Source organism: Dipodomys merriami, unplaced genomic scaffold, assembly GCF_024711535.1.
Source record: "Dipodomys merriami isolate MVZ:Mamm:240054 unplaced genomic scaffold, mDipMer1.0.p SCAF_6, whole genome shotgun sequence".
Taxonomy (NCBI): Eukaryota; Metazoa; Chordata; class Mammalia; order Rodentia; family Heteromyidae; genus Dipodomys; species Dipodomys merriami.
Genome location: NW_027206179.1, coordinates 13,428,682 through 13,444,745, shown reverse-complemented (window position 1 = coordinate 13,444,745; position 16,064 = coordinate 13,428,682). Strand labels below are relative to the sequence as shown.

Below are 16,064 nucleotides of genomic sequence, written 5' to 3'. Positions count from 1 at the left end.
GTCGTGGCCAGGTCTGGCGCCTTCAACCACGGGGTGGCCCTGGCAGAGCGGGCGGGGAGCTGGTCTCAGACGCTGAGCAGGGTGGGGGTGGGGGCCCGGCCTCATAGGTTTGAAGCTCACGGGGAAACCGGCCCGGGGACGCCCGCCCAGGAAGCAGGGAAGGCACACACCGACTGGATCGGCACAATGCTGTCCTCAGAGCTCCAACGCCTACAGGACTTCTGCTACCAGCAGCTCGCTAACAGGGCATCCTTCGAAGCCAACCGTTTCCTTTAGAGCCCAAGGCCCAAACATGGCTGGCCAAACAACCAAGTCCCGAACCCTTACAGCCTATCTTGATGCAGTTACTTTGTGGACAGAGCTGGGCCGAGGACTGATTGGCCTTCGCACTGGTCAATCTCTGGAGCTGCCTGTTATTGGCACAAACTGGACAAGGGTGAGGCGAACGCCCGAGTCAGGACTGCAGAAAGTGAGACGCCTACTTCCGGAGGCGCCGCTGGGCACGCCGGGAAACCGGAAACAGGCCCAAATGCCTGTGGTTCAGACCGCGGCGCAGGGGTTGCCGGGATGTCGGAACCCGGACCTAATGGCTGCGGTTCCGGCGGCCGCGTACCTCCGCGCAGGAGCCTGGCGGGAGCGTCCAGCGGCCCGGACTTGGGCTGAGGCAGGGGCGCGGCCTCGGGAGGCGGGGCGGGGCTGGCAGGGATATCCCAAAGAGGGGCCCTGGGGCTAGTGGAGGAGGCGACACCGGGACGGCTGGTACAGCGGAAAGACGGACGGACGCGCTTCCGGCGGAAGGAGAGAGCCTCCTGACTGCGCTCCCGGAGGAAGCCGCGTCCCACAGCCGCGCTTCCGGCGGAATCGCGAGGCCGCCGGGAACCCGGAAGGCCGCCGGAAGCTATGGGACTCGGCTGGGTGGCAACCCGGGTCTGCGAGCGAGGTAAGTTCGAGACCCTCCTTCCCGCGGATGGCCGGCCGCGCGGTCGCCGTCGCAGCCGCGCTGGCGCTTCTCTCCGCCGCCATCGCACTCTACGGGCCGCCGCTGCGCTCAGGTACCGGGCTGCGGGCCGGCTCGGGACCTCGGGGAGCCGGGGCCTCGCGGGCCGCCGCCCGTGGGGAGCGGGAGGCCGGAAAGGCCGGGGAGGCCGATCCTGCGGCTCCCGGAGTCCTGAGCTTCGCATCTGTGAAGCCGTCTCCGCGTTACGCTGTCATGTCGTTCAGGAGTTACTGTCACACACTGGCTTGTAGTTTGCATTCATTTGAAGCGCTATGGCACAGAAAAACAGGGTTAAGTCTTCCCCAGCCTCATTCCTTAAAAACCCAAACAGCTGTGACTTGTGTTCCTAGACTCGGAATTGTCTTGGAGACCGGGTGACTTTCAGCGTTTGCATTTCCGGGTATCCCCTCGTCAGAGCCTTTGATTCTTTGTACTCTGGCGTTCATATTCAGCTGGGTGATGTTGGGTAAATCCAAGTGGCTGTGACAAGAAGCCAGCTCCGAAGCTCAGTCTGCCACGCAGTGTTGGGAAATGTGCGTGACCTTCTTTGGAAGTTTGCTAACGAAAGCATTTTGTCCGGCTGAGTGATCGGTGGCCTCAGGGGCACTCCTGTTACCTGGACGACATTCCCCAGGAAGAGGTGATGCGAACTTCACAGATTCAGAACAAAATGTCCTACGGGAATACACTCGGTGTTACATTAGGGGAGGGCATCAGGTAGGCAGGCCACAGCAAATCTAGAAGACCTCTTCTGTGGGTTTCATGTGGCTTCTTGTAGCAGTATTAGCCTTAGGGTTAGTGGACACTTGAGGGCTGCTAAGCTTAGTGTTCAGGATAAGAGAAGCTTGCCTAATAATCATGGGAGCATTGGGTTAACCAGTTAAAGTACATGCTAAAGCATCTTTTGGCTTCCACTGTGTAACATTCGGTATTTAGGCTCCTTTAGAGAATTTCAGCTCACAAGTCACACATGATTGGGGCAGAATACTGGTTGTGGTTTGGACTTTGTATTCATACATTTATAGGTAAAAAGAGAAATGCCATACTTCTTGAGAGTATCTCTTCCAACAAGGTTTTAAATAGTGTGAAAGATGTGAATTTTGTTTTGGTTGGTGGTTGAAAGTTTTGTTTGCCAGGCACCTGTGTCTCCCATCTGTAATCCTAGCTAGTAAGGGGCTAAGATCTGAGAATCAGCCCAATTAGGAAAGTTTATGAGACTCTTACCTTCAATTAACCAGCAAAAAGTGGGAAGTGGAGGTGTGGCTCAAGTGGTAGAGTGCCTGCATTAGGGTAAGAAGCTAAGGGATAGCACCCAGTTCCCAAGTTCAGGCTCTAGTATTGGTACATGCACAAAAGAAAGGATATATATATTGCTCTTTGGTCTTGAACTCCTGACCTCAAAACTCAGCTTTCTTGCTAATAGCTGGCCCTGTACCACTTTAGCCATGTCTCCAGCCCAAAATTTGGCCAGTTAGAGGTGGAGTCTCCCTGGCTTTTCTGCCTAGGCTAGCTTGGCAGTTTGATCCTCAGATCTCATCCTCCTGAGTAGCTAGGATTATGGGCATTAGCCAGTTGTGCCCAACTTGAAAACTTTGTTTTGCCTTCAAACAGTAGTGTTTTGATAGAATGGTGCAGCTGAATGCAGTTGGTCATTTGGTGAGTGCAAAGCACAACCAGAGGGCTGGATCTGGGTCTGGAGTTGTAGAGTGCCTGCTTAGTAAATGTGCGTCCCTGAGTTCAAACGCTCCTTCCATCAGAAAAACAAATCAAAAAACAGTTTGGGAGCTAGCATGTTCCAGTCTGAGGTGTGCCTCAGTTTAAGGTGCACACTGAGGTCCTGGCACTCCACTTCATGGGCTATACCTCTGTCCCCACTTATTTTGGAGATAGAGTCTAGCAAACTTGTTGGCTTTGGCTGGCCTTGATCTGTGATCCTCCAGATCTCAGCTTACAGGTGTGAGGCCTGGTTTGCCACTTAGGAACTGTGGTATCAAGTCTCTCTCTGAGACTCAGTTTCCATTGCTGTGAAAGCCATCAAACATTGAGTGTCTCATTGTGTGCCAGTTTCTTTGTAGTAACTGGGGGTTAGGTCTCTTGTATGGAGACCCTGACTCCTCCTCCATCCGGTGGAGATGTGGAGTTGGGGAGCTGCCTACTGTGTGGGCAGAGAAGAGGAGGGTACTGTTTTTTTTTTTTTTTTTTGGGGTCCGGTCGTGGGGCCTGAACTCTGGGCCTGGGCTCTACCACTTGAGCCACAGCGCCACTTCCAGCTTTTTTCTTTTTGCTTATGTGGTGCTGAGGAATCGAACCCAGGGCCTCTGGCATGCAAGGCATGCGCTCTACCACTGAGCCACCTTCCCAGCCCCCAAGAGGAGGGTACTGACCATGTCCCTTCTAGCCTGTACTCCTGTGGGGTCAGGATGCTGGAAAGACTGCACAACCCCATAGGGAACGGCAGTTAACATTACAAAATGCTGCTGCCAATTATATATGCTTTTTTTAGGAGGTCTTAGGGTTTGAACTCAGAACACCCTGCTTGTTCTGTCACTGACTCACCCGCAGGTCCTTTTTGCTTAAGTCACTTTTGTGATGTGGTCTTGCTTTTTGCCTAGGCTAGCCTGGAAATTCTTTCCAAACTAACATTTCAATAAGTCCTCACTGTCTGTGTAATTCTTGAAACCAGCATGTCTGGTGTCTGTAACACAAGGAAATCACCTGGGTTTTAAGCACATTGTAGGCGTGGCTGCCTGTAGTGAAGTATGCACTGTAAGGAACCTAGAACAGCCATTGAATCCTAGCTACTTAAGGGCAAGTCAAGATGATGAAGTTATTCTTCTGTGTCACATTTGCTATTAAGAAGTGCTATATTTAGAATGCCATTTTTAGGTAATTTAATTAGTATCCAGTTGAGTGTTGAAAGTACTATTGGAAATAATACAGTGAAACTGTCAACTTTGAATATTAACAATAGAACCTCCAAATGGAGGCTTGCTTTCCAGTTTTGAAGAGGGACAAGACCTAATAGAGAGAAATTGAAATGAAGGAAGAGTTTAATAAGTGATTAGCCACTGTTTTATTAAGATAAAGCTTTCTGAAGATTACAAAGTCCATTTTGAAGACCAACTAGTCTAATACATATAAACTAGATACACAGTATATTACCAGTGTTAGTGTTGTAACTTTTTCTGTTGGGGAAAACTCTGACATTCCTTTTAAGTCAGCTTTGGAAGTATTTTAAGTGGGGTATTTTAAGTCTCTGTAGTATAATGTGAGTGGGACTTCACCATTCTGAGTAACTTTGTTTTTCTGTTTTTCAGTTTTGAGAAGAACATTTTCACTACATAAGGCACAGTCAGTAGAGGATATGGAGAATTTCTTCCAGTTGGTGAGAAACATTGTACCAGCCCCAACTTTGAAGAAACACAAAGGGCAAGATGGGCGAATAGGCGTGGTTGGGGGCTGTCAAGAGTGAGTGTCACTTTAAAATGTTGATGTTTTTAAAAAGGCCATTTCTTACCTGTCTGCATTTGCCTGCCTGCTGTCTGTCCATCCGTGCATCTTCAATCATTTCTGAATGGATGCGGCAGGGCATGTGGCCTGTCTCAGAGATGAGCCATCTGATGGAGTAGCAGCTCTATGGAGCTCCAGATGACTTGTTCTCATCGTTGTACCTGAAAATCTGACGGGCATTCAGCTTGCTTTCACTTCTAATTCATGTCATCTTGCTTGAGCTTTCAAATTCCACATTTCACCAATTCATGCATGAATGTGTGGTTTTTGTTTTGTCTGTTTTGTTGTTGGCTTTCCCAGTTCCTGTGAGCACTGTGTTCTGAGCCACATACACTGGCATGTGGTAGGAGCTCAGCTCCCACCCTGCAGGGCACGGAAGCAGCTGGGCCTGGCTGTTGGCATGAGCTGTTTTTTGGTGTGATTCTGCAAAGGCCCCTCGTTTGTGTGTGCTAGGGTGCAAGCAGGGATGTGGTCTGTCAGCCCTTTGCTTGGGACACTTCGGAGTCACATGTGGACGCAGAGCGGCTCTTTGTTCTGTGTGCTTGGCATTTGTCTCCTGCTGCAGGTAGGCTCAGTTTTCGGGTGCTCACCTGATGGCAAAGGCAAGGGTCCTCCTGTGCCAGAAGAGATGCCCAGCACAGCCCCTTGGTGCTCTCACTCCCGCAATGGCACCAGGGGTGCTGCAGAGGCCCACTGTGGGGAGCTCCTGGGGGGGGGACATGGCACTCAGTGGCCGTGATGACTTTGCCATTAGTCCTGGAGAATGCTTTCTTCTGCTCTAAATCCCTGATCCCCCGACTACCTTGACCAAAGCTCTCTGGCAGAAGCCTCTCCTGCCAGTGCTGCTTTGTCCTGCCTGGTGTGGAGGCATGGGCACCCATGCCAACCATGGAAAACAGCAGCAGGGGGGAGAAAGAGGCTTTTCTAGTTCTCTCCTGTGTTGAACATCCGTTCTGTAACCTCGTGTCTGTCTATGATTCTTACCTGTTCGCGTGGTATTTTTATCTGCCTTTTATTGATAGCTTGTTGTTGACTGCCTGCCTTGCTCAGAAGTTCTGACTCTACTATCTTTTTAGGTACACGGGAGCCCCATATTTTGCAGCAATCTCAGCTCTCAAGGTGGTAAGTTTGCCCCAAACCCCTTGGTGGAGTGTTTCTGCTAAAGAGTGAGTTATCCAGGGCTGGGAATGTGGCTCAGTGGTAGAGCGCTTGTGTAGTATGCATGAAGCCCCAGGTTCAATTCCACAGTACCACATAAACAGAAAAAAACTTGAAGTGGTGCTATGGCTCAAATGGTATAGCACTAACCTTGAGCCAAAAGAAGCTGGGGGGGGGGGGCAGGGGGACTAGTTGAGGAGGTGGGGAGGGAAGGGATGGTAGGGGGAAAACTAAGGAGGAGGCAATAATGCACGATAGGAAATGTACTCATTACCTTGCTCATGTAACTGTAACCTTTCTGTACAGTATTTTTACAATTAAAAAAATACAAAAAAAATGAAAAAAAGCTCAGGCCCTGAGTACAAGCCCCATGACAAGCAAAAAAAAAAAAAAAAGTGGGTTCTTCAAGTATGTTCTTATAGAAATCTGAATAATAGGATAATCATGGGTGATAGAAACACCTGTATATCTATTCTGGCAACAAAGTAACATGAATTACAGTCTCCCTTTAAAAAAAAAATAAATGTTTTGTTCATATTATTCTTCACCAGAGTAATGCTAGGATACCTCACATCTGCCAACTAGTGCTTTGGAACTGGTGTTTTTCCCACAGACTTGATCCAGTCCCAGTGCCCCTGTCTAGTGGATGATGTACAGGGGCTGGGCTGGGTGGCTCTGAACTTGCACGTGAGGGCATTGTAGAAGTCTGCCTTTGTCCCCAGCATTTTGTTTTTTGTTTTTGTTTTTGTTTTTTTTTTGTTTGTTTTTTGGTTGGTTGTGGGGCTTGAACTCAAGGCCTGGGCACTGTTCCTGAGCCACTTTGTGTTCAAGGCTAACACTCAACCACTTGAACCACAGAGCTACTTGCAGTTTTTGAGTGGTTAATTGAAGATAAAAGTCTCACAGGGACTTTTCTGCCCAGGCTGGCTTCGAACCGTTATCCTCAGATCTCAGCCTCCTGAGTAGCTAGCATTATAGGCGAGAGCCACTGGTGCCTGGCCCTAGCATTTTCTTATGCCACTTTTTCCAAGGCCTCCTGGCTATGGTACGACTGGTTTGTGTTGTTCCTGTGGCATGAGTGCTGAGAGACTGGAATGGTTGGACTTCATCTGTCAGATGCTCAGCTCGCCCCTGCTGCCCATAGGTCCTGCTCAGCACACCCTGCTCTAAGTGGACATCTTGCCTTGTTCCTCAGGGTGCAGACTTGTCCCATGTGTTCTGTGCCAGGGAGGCCGCGCCTGTGATCAAGTCCTACAGCCCGGAGCTGATCGTTCACCCAGTCCTGTGAGTGGGCCTGTGTGTCCTTCCTCCACCAGCAGCTGTCCAAGGCTGGCCCTCAGTGCTTCTGCCCACAGGCGGAGAGTGGAGAGCCACTGTGCTCAGAGTTTGTAGCCAGTGCTACCTGGAGTAAGACTACTGTAGTGAAACGACCTGGTAGCATGCACCTTATAGTTCCAGCTACTTGAGAGGGAGAGGTGGGGGTGGAGGACTGCAAGTTCAAAGCCAGCCTGAACAACTTAAGACCTCTGTTAACAATGAAAGGCGAGTCCTGGGGCACCTGTGGTGGCTGATGCCGTAGCTGCGAGTACAGTGCCCTTGCCTAGCAGAAGTGGCTGGGGATCTAGGGGAAGTCTGAGCCTGTGTGGGCAGGACTGCTGTGGTGGAAAGAGGATTGGGGGGCAGTGAAGCCTCTCGCAGTCAGCACCTGATGTGGGTCCCCCTGAACAGGTGTAATCTGTGCTGCTTTGACAACGTAAAATGCTCTCTGCTGCCCGGCTCTGTGCCACTGATGGCTGCAGTGTGCAAAAGCAGAGTCCTTCCTTTAACCGTGCTGACATGCGGGTCCCATTGAACTGGGAAGTCTCACTGCACTGGGAAGGCTACTCTGACACTGGCACATCACAGGTGAGCAAAGGCCTGGAGCAGGGACTCGGCGGCCGCACCTGACGTTCCTGTGGTGCCCACAGGCCCTGGGGAGAAGGCCCTGTCACCCAGCCCCAGTGGAGGCTGTACCAGTGTCTGTAGCACCAGAGTCCTGGGGCTCAGGGTTGTCTGAGCAGCTCAGCGGGAGGGCAGGACCCAGTTTATGACAAGGGGCTCCTGGGCTTCATTGGGAGCCCTGGGGCTGGGTGGTGGCTGCTGTAAGGTCCTGCCACAGGTATGAAGTATATACACTCAGAGGGGAGAAGGGACTGACTCTTTGGGGGTTTGGGGAGAGTACAGCCCCCAGGCCTAGCTAGCAGGCTGGACCCAAGGCATGAGCCTCAGATGAGACCAAGAGTGTGTTAGCCTGAGCTGGCTGTGTGTTCACCTGGGGGACATGTGGCAGACGTTGGACCTGTGTGTTTTGGTTACCTGCAGGACATCCTAGTGGACTAGAAGGCACGGGCAGGAGTGGGGTGGGCGGGGACAGCTTTGTACTGACTGGTTCGCACGGGGCAAGGTGTATACCAGGAGGTGAGGACGAGGTGAAGGAGCAGCATCTGCAGAGGGGGCCTTGGTTCGGAGAAGAGGGGTGGGAGTGGAACACAGCAGGAGCACATCAACAGTCAGGCCATAGATACATCCAGATGGTTCTCGTGGGGCCGGGCCAGGTCTCTTGAGGGTCAGCTTGGGAGGGCTAGGAATGAGGGTCGAGTGCCAGTGTGAGCCCCTGTGGGGACAGTGGGCTCTGCTCTCACAGCTGGACCCAGTGCAGGAAGGTGTGGACTAGTGATGGCAGGCCCCGTCCGTGGGGTGACAGCAGCTCTAGGGCGGGGCTTGGGACGTCTCCGGGCCAGTCTGTGGATGTGTGAGATGCTCCCAGACGCTCCTGTGTATCCACACAGATGCCACAGTGGCCAGTGATATGGGAGCAGATAATTCTGAAATTAGTCTCAGTGATGTATTCTTTGATTTGTTTTGTTTTTGCCAGTCCTGTGGCTTGAACTCAGGGCCTGGGCACTGTCCCTGAGCCACTTTTTGCTCAAGGCTAGTATTCTACCACTTGAGCTGCAGCACCTCATCTAGCTTTCTATAAGAAAAGTAAGAAGAGTCTCATGGACTTTCCTGCCTGGGCTGGCTTCGAACCACAATCCTCAGATCTCAGCTTTTTGAGTAGCTAGGTAATCACAGGCATGAGCCACTGGCACCGGATCTTAATGACGTATTCTAACTTGTTCTGTTTATGTTTGTTGAGACAAGATCTCAGTGGCTGGGCTGACCTGGAACTCTCCATCCTGCTGCCTTCGCCTCAGGTGCCAGGTTGCCAGCTCTCCTCTCACACCTGGCTACCACTTATTTTAAAGGCAGGAAGCTAGGCCTCTAAGCTTGGGTTTCAGCCTAAGCCAGGCTGTGGGGTGGGAGGAGGGATGAAGGTGGAACACAGCATGGCATCTGCAGGATTGAGGAGCAAAGACAGGACACAGGGTGGGGTGATGGGATGTGTGGGTTACGGGAGTAGAGCCAGTGCTTACTCCTTACTGGTATAATCTGGAGTGGGGGTGGGTAGGGGGTTGATGCCACGGCTACCTGCCTTACTTACACATCTTCTGTAAAGCTAAATTACAATTTCAAAATCAAGTGGTTTAGGACTAGCATCTAGCTCACAGGGCGAGCACTTGCCCAGCTGGTACCAGACCCTGGTTCCATGCCTGGTTCCAGTACTCCAAAAGAGAGAGGTAAGCGCACATTGTGATTAATTTTAGTTCCCTGTTCCTCCTCAGGGACAGTCTGAATGCGGTTGAGGAGGTGCAGAAGTGGCTTCCCAGGCTGCACGTCCTCATCGTGGGGCCTGGCCTCGGCAGAGATGACCAGCTGCTCAGTAATGTCAGGGTGAGTCAAGTCATTATGAGTGTACCTCTTCATAGACATGCTTGGCTCTCACACTGTTCAGTTTTTCCCAGGGCCTCTTCAGAGCCTCGCAGGTGGATAAGTGAGGCTGTGGAGGCCAGCGATTGAATAGAGTGGACTGAGCTTAGAATCAGGCTCCAGAATAACTGGCTCAGCCATGTGAACACTCCAAGTGCCTGGGTGGTTGGGTGATTGGAAGGTGGAAGCCAGGGCTCCCAGTGCTTTTAACTGGGTGTAAGTTCACACTTCAGCATTCCCAAAAGGCTTTCTTCTGGCTGGCCTGGTACCTGCTTGACCATCAGTTGACCCTAAGTGCAGGGGTTATTTTGGGACTCACCTCCGCCAAGACCCACGCTTTTCTATGAGCCTTGGGATCGCCTGTAGCCTTGCAGAGAGGCAGCTGGGGTTTGGGTAGTGATGATGTTGACTGTAAATGAATGTGGACGGGGTGCTGCCTTAATATTATGCCTTCTATGTGTGATTGTCTGACCTTGTGATGTGACATCCTGTCCTCACATCGGTGCCTGGCCCCACACCGTCAGTGCCCCGTGTCCCAGCCTCACGCCATTGCTGCTCTTATGTAGCTTGCTCTATGGCTTCTAGAGACTTCCCTGGTGGGATGCTCAACTTTCCTGATTTTCAGTTTTTAATGGCAGAAGCTAATTTATCATATCCTGTGTATTTGCTCTGATATTTTATTTTGTCTTTTAGTGTTTTTGTGAGTTGATTTTGTTGTTGTTGTTATTTTGAGTAGATGCCTGCACGTAACCCAGGCTGGCCTTTGCTTTGATCTTCCTGCCTCAGTCTCCTGAATGTTGGAATTCATATCACGTTTTTTATATTTTCAGTAGTTTTCCTCTTTGTGTTGTCTTGAATAGTTGTGTGTGTGTGCGCGCACATGCACACACACTCTGGGTATTTTCTGTGGATAAGTCTGTAGACACTATGCAGTGGGATCAGGATTCATGTGCCCCTCCCCTCAAGCTGCTGTTCCAGGCTGGCACCTTCGCACTTCCTGTGGCAGGACACCCTCACAGGGCTCAGTTCTCGCATTTTCTAGGAGTCTAACAATTAGGCTGTGCCAGGGCTCACACATCCAGTGCTTGAGTGTCTGCCTTGGATGGCTGCTCTGTGTGCTCTATTAGAAAATCTAGAAGAGACAGAGATGTCAGAGACCAAAATTGACCTAAAAATCTGTAAAAAGCACAATCCTTTTAGAGAAAAATGGTCCACCAACTTTTTATTATTATTGTGGTGCCTCATCGTCTTAAAATGTGTAAATAAAGTGCTATGAAACCTTCACAATAGTGACTGGACTCAAGAGGACACATCTGGCCTCTGCTATTGGAGGTGAGTGTGTGCCTGGCGTCTGGAGGTGGATTCGTGGAGTGCTGTGTGTGGAGCTGCTGCAGGTCTCTGATGGTTGGTGCTCTCCTTCCTGGCAGGGCATTGTGGAGGCCTCCAAGGCCAGGGACATCCCCCTCGTCATCGACGCAGTGAGTGCAGCCTCTCCTCCATCCCCACAGCAAGCGTAGGGGCTGGGCCGTCCACTGAGTCTCCCCTACTCCCCCAGGACGGCCTGTGGCTGATCGCACAGCAGCCAGCTCTCATCCAGGGCTACCAGAAAGCCATTCTCACGCCCAACAAGATGGAGTTCAGTCGACTCTGGGAAGCCGTGGTAAGTTCGGGCAACTCAGGGAAGATGATGCACGTGCTTGGCCTCAGCTGAAGGACAGGTTCTGTGGTTCTGCCCAACTCAGCCCTGCAGGTCACAGATGGATGCGCATGTGCCTGTGATTGCATGAGCGTAGGACAGAAAAGCTCCTGGGCCCAGCAGCCCTATGCAAGACACTGCAGCCAGGCATCTCCCTGTCCTGTCCTGGCCACTGCCTCTGCTCAGTGTGAAGCCATCCATGAAGCCACGGGGACTCATGTAGCAGGGGTCCCATGAGTGCCAGCTCATCATTATTCAGGTTGCTGCTACTTGTGCAAGCCTAGTCTGATGGCAGGGCAAGCTCTGTTGTCGGCTAGACCTGCTTTACAGATAGCCTGGGCTCGCAGGGCCGTTCCTGCTGCGTGGGATCTGTGTGTCTAGGAGGGCTTGCTTGTTCTTGCTTGTCATCATCCATTGTAGATTGGGGGTCCTGTGGATGACAGAGATCACCGTGGGTCTGTCCTGCGGCTCAGCCAGGCTCTGGGGAACGTGACTGTGGTTCAGAAAGGCGAGCAGGACCTGATATCCAACGGCCAGCAGGGTGAGTGGACTTCCCTGTGTGGTGGTCTACACACCAGGTGGAACTCTCACGTGTTCACACATGGATAGCTTCTCAGCAGTCCTTGTTCAGCACAGAGGTGCCATGGCAGGAGACAGCACTTCCTGTCCTTGGCTGCTGGGCCAGTGCCTTGGGCATGCCGCTTTGGTGACCTTCCATAAATGATGGGTAGGAAGCAGGTATGGCCACAGCTGTGAGAGCCCAGGACAGCTCCCCTGCCTGACACCTGGCCATCCACAAATCGCTTGAGTCCTTTCCTACATTTCGTTCTATTTTGTAAAACTGGCTAAAGTGTAAGTGAGCTGCTGTGTCTTTGGGGCCTGTGGGTTATCCAATGGGGCCCGGAGCACCGGTGCTGCAGGAATCAGCCTGGGCATGGGGTCCTGTTGACTCATTCTGTACACAGCAGCGTGGCATGGTGTGTGTGGGAATGGTAGACAAGGTGTGTGATTAGGGACCTCGCATTCAGAGGAGAGCAGGAAGGCACATGGGCATGTGCACATGTCTGCACACACAGCCGTAGGTAGGAAGCAGGTTCCTGAGGTGAGGTTCTTACAACATGGGCCTGTCTAAGACTAACCCAGACAACAAATAGAACATTGTACCTTGAGCTCAATTGTGGGCAAAATTACACCGCCTAGTAATGGAGGCGTCTGTGTGCGGTTCAGCCTGATGTCAGGTGTAGTGTTCCAGGCATGCGTGGAGGTGTGGGGACTGCAGGCAGGCTGGGGCTCTGGACTGGAGCTGAACAGCCTGTGTCCTGACTTGGCTGCTCCCCCCAGAGCTCCTCTCCCCGGCCACCCCCACCCCCGCCTGAAGGCCTCCTGTGAGCAGGGAGGTGTGCTCAAGTGTGCTCTGTTCTCTGCAGTGCTTGCGTGCAGCCAGGAAGGCAGCAGCCGCAGGTGCGGGGGCCAAGGCGACCTCCTGTCTGGCTCCCTGGGGCCCATGGTGCACTGGGCCCTCCTGGCCGGACCTGAGAAGACAAATGGGTATGGAAACCTCTTCGACTCCCCGCTCTGAAACCACTTAGTTGTGCTGCTCTCCCTGCAGCTCTGCTGCGGAGTCCTGAAACATGCCAGATGAGCTGGCAGTGCTACAAGGGACACTGGGCAAGGCTTAACCCTTCTCCAGAAGCTTCCACACCTGCCAGTTGCTGCAGATGTGACCAGGCACCAGTGGTTTCCCAGCTCCGGCTGATCTTAGGGGCAGCCACGGTGCAGGACACTGGTAGGGAGGCCTGTAAGGCCGAGGACCCAGCACAGAGGCTGGGGCAGCTGGCCTGCACTGCAGTCCTTCTAGATCTGTTTTTCTCCCATTTCATTTTGTCTTGTTGCTTTTATTTTTATTTAATTTAAAGTCTTTGAGACTGGTCTTTGTAGCCCATGCTGGCCTCAAATGCACCTTCCTCGTCTCAGACTCTTCAAGGCTGCGATTAAGAGGCAGCAAAACTCTAAAATGACAGGCAGTCTCCATCTCTCTCAGGTTTGAACTCATGGCCTATACCTGCTAGACAGGTGTCTGCTGGCCAGTCCCGCTTCTTGGCCATGCATTGTGTAGGATGCGCTTCTGGGCCTCACCTGCCACTTGGTGCAACATGGCTCGGATGGTAATGTCCACCCGGGCCACCTGGGTGCTTGTGTGGATCTGCAGGCTGGGGCTCAGGTCAGCCCCTGCCTGCCTGGCCTGGTGCTGTGGGCACAACAGGTGTGTGCACAGCGTCCTCACAGCAGCATGGCACGTCCAAGAGAGCTGTGGAGCAGCCTTGAAGCTTCCCTAGTACTCACTGGGAACCTGCTATCTTGCGTGTGTGCATGTGTGTATGTACACGTACGACCACACGCGTGCTGGAAAGAACCAGGTCCTCATGTGTGCTAGGCAGACTACACTGAGCCAGGCTCGCCTGCAGCGGAACACATGCACAGGGACTTGAGATCTGATCGCTCGTGCTGGTTTGGGCTGGTACAGTTGCCTTCTCCTCAGAGGTATGGCAGTTTGGGGGGCTTACTCCCCTCTCCCTGACTTGCCTCTCCCCTCCAGCTCCAGCCCGCTCCTGGTGGCCGCCTGGGGGGCATGCACTCTCACGAGGCAGTGCAATCACCAGGCCTTCCAGAAGCATGGCCGGTCCACCACCACCACCGACATGATCTCCGAGGTGGGAGCCGCCTTCAGCAAGCTCTTTGAGACCTAAGGTCAGGTTACATTTGTGACCACGAACTGGGACACAGGCCCGGGCACAGGCTCCCCGTGAGGGCCTGAACCCTGGCTTCACTGACTGATACCGAGATTGGGAAATCTGGCAGCTGTTGTTGCCTAAACTGAAATATATTTGGAGATGTTATAACTCTAAGCAGTCTCCCTCACTTGCTTAGCTTCTCAGCATAGCTAGCAAGGAGGGCAGAGAGGATCTGTGAGAAGGAAACCCAACAGCACAGCTTCTGTCTGTCCTCATGACCACACTTGGCTCCGAGATCTCTAGTCAAATGTCTGCTTACCCAAGGCTGCCCCAGGGCTTTGTTTGATTTATGAAGTGAGTGGGTGTTGATGGGGGTTCATTTAGAATTAATGGAAGAGAGGCACACCTGGAAATCTGGAGCCATCTAGAAGACTGGAGACTAGGGTGCTGCTGACACTCGGGGTGGTGGGGAGTGCAGGACAGTCCCCATCTGGGCCAGAGGCCTATGAGCAGACATTCACCCTACAGCCAGGACCTGGGGAGTGTGTGGGGGGAGCTGTGCTTCTGATGCAGCCCCTGGTGCCATCCAGGGAAGAAGCAGCAGGTGTGTGGGAGACTTGAGCCTGGCTGGGGGAAAGGGCCGGACTTTGTTGTCTCCAAGAAGGCGCAGCCCACTTGAGATAGGCAGCTCTGAATTCCAGTGGACATGGTGGCCTCCTCTCACCTTTGTTCCGTGGTAGAGACAGAGTAGCTGACAAGGACTTTCTGGTCTCTGACACTCAGTGCTGCTCTAGATAGCTAGCGTGTCTTTAAAACCAGTCAGCTTGTCAGGTTTTCATACAGATTTGCTGTTACTTCACGTCTAATTTAGAAGCTTGGTTCCGCATGTGCACCATCTTCTGGAAGGGTGCCCCGAATGTCTTTGCTCTGGAGGGTTATGTGTAAAGCCTGGGACTGACAAGGCGAGAGGACCAGACATGGCTGCACCCTCAGCACTGGGACACTGAAGGACAAGGATTGCAGTTTAAGGGCAGCCTGGGCTATGTCAACCCCATCTGAGCAATAATAAAGATTGGCGATTGGAGACTGATGATGGTCAGTTTGCTTGGTATTTGTAAAGGCTCTTGGTTTCTGTCACCAACACTGTAAAAAACAAATGTTTTGAGAAGATACTCAAGAGAATTTGTGGTTTTCCTAAGTGAAGATGTTGGAGCCAAAACCACAGTGCCTGTTGTCAGTACAGTGTGTTGGCAGTTTTGTTCTAACAAGCACCAAACTCCTTCCCTTACAGAGGGAGCATGAGCCCCGGCAGTTTGGCTCTGTTTACTGTAGCTCATGGATACTGAGGAGCTGCAGCCTGGGCATGTTCCTGCACCAGGACAAGCTTGGAGGCATGCTTAGGTCTGGTGAATAGGCCCCACGGGACGTCTCCTGCCCTGCACTGCATGCTCTGTTCAGTTATCTCAAAGGTGTCCTCGGGGAGCCTTCCCTGTCACAGTCCAACAGGTGGAGTTTTTGAGCCCAGGCCCTTCCCTGTCTGGCAGCACACAGGTGCCTCTGGGCCATGAAGGTTGGCAGGCAGCAGTAATCCAGGCTACAGGCACCACCCTCCAGAGATGCAGGCGGGTGGGGAAGGGACAGAAAAAGCTGGCTGCCCAGGTCTGCCAGCCAGGGAAGCCAGGAGGCCATCGTGGCGGCTCCCCATTCCTTCATCACCTTGTGCTCGCTGGGTCAGCCAGCAGGTTGCCAGGGCGTCAACCTGGGCCATGAGAGCAGGCAAGGCAGTCACCACACTTGGCATAGGGCCACAGCTGTGCCCAGTTCCATCTCCCTTGGCTTCAGACCCATGGTGCCCACCCCAGGGTGTATGAAGTCTGGCTGCTAGTACTCCCTTCATTTTCAGGCCCTTGTGGAAAGATAGCAGAGAGTCAGGGCTGGTTTGCTGTAAGGATGGCTGAATAGCCACAAGTGGAAACTTTAATATAAAGTTTTCATCTCAAGAAAATACAGAAGCCATAGAGAGGGTGGGGCTTGGCTCAGCTCCCTGGTTTCTGGTGTTTGATCCTGGGGTCCAGCAATTCCCATGTGGTGGCTGCACTGCCCCTGTCCTGCAGAAAGGAAG

General features: G+C 52.5%; 2 protein-coding genes across 5 annotated transcripts in view; one reads left to right on the top strand and one right to left on the bottom strand.

Moving 5' to 3' along the window:
- Positions 1-556: 556 nt before the first annotated feature.
- Naxd (NAD(P)HX dehydratase) lies at positions 557-15,032 on the top strand. 2 transcript variants are annotated; one of them, XM_070002622.1, is made up of 10 exons: positions 557-940; positions 4,315-4,465; positions 5,584-5,629; positions 6,861-6,949; positions 9,370-9,478; positions 10,942-10,992; positions 11,070-11,174; positions 11,631-11,751; positions 12,638-12,758; positions 13,807-15,032. In XM_070002622.1, exons 1-10 carry the CDS (start codon positions 901-903, stop codon positions 13,955-13,957), a joined length of 984 nt encoding a protein of 327 aa, XP_069858723.1. In that variant the 5' UTR covers positions 557-900; the 3' UTR covers positions 13,958-15,032. The 2 variants fall into 2 exon arrangements, with proteins under 2 accessions (XP_069858723.1, XP_069858722.1); XM_070002621.1 differs by lacking the exon at positions 557-940 and adding an exon at positions 947-1,052.
- Positions 15,033-15,880: 848 nt separating this feature from the next.
- Cars2 (cysteinyl-tRNA synthetase 2, mitochondrial) overlaps positions 15,881-16,064 on the bottom strand; it is a 28,286-nt gene continuing 28,102 nt past the window's right edge. For all 3 annotated transcript variants that reach the window (XM_070002610.1, XM_070002609.1, XM_070002611.1), the window contains one exon: positions 15,881-16,050. In XM_070002610.1, coding sequence (XP_069858711.1) covers positions 15,979-16,050 — 72 coding nt within the window. In that variant the 3' untranslated portion in view covers positions 15,881-15,978. The remainder of the gene's footprint in view (positions 16,051-16,064) is intronic.

Bases quoted from the DNA above. Each gene is read 5' to 3' on its own strand.
- Naxd (XM_070002621.1), top strand. From the start codon at position 968: ATGGCCGGCCGCGCGGTCGCCGTCGCAGCCGCGCTGGCGCTTCTCTCC. The intron at 5,630-6,860 runs GTAAGTTTGCCC...CTTGTTCCTCAG, and splicing joins CAATCTCAGCTCTCAAGGTG to GGTGCAGACTTGTCCCATGT. The intron at 11,752-12,637 runs GTGAGTGGACTT...TGTTCTCTGCAG, and splicing joins GATATCCAACGGCCAGCAGG to TGCTTGCGTGCAGCCAGGAA.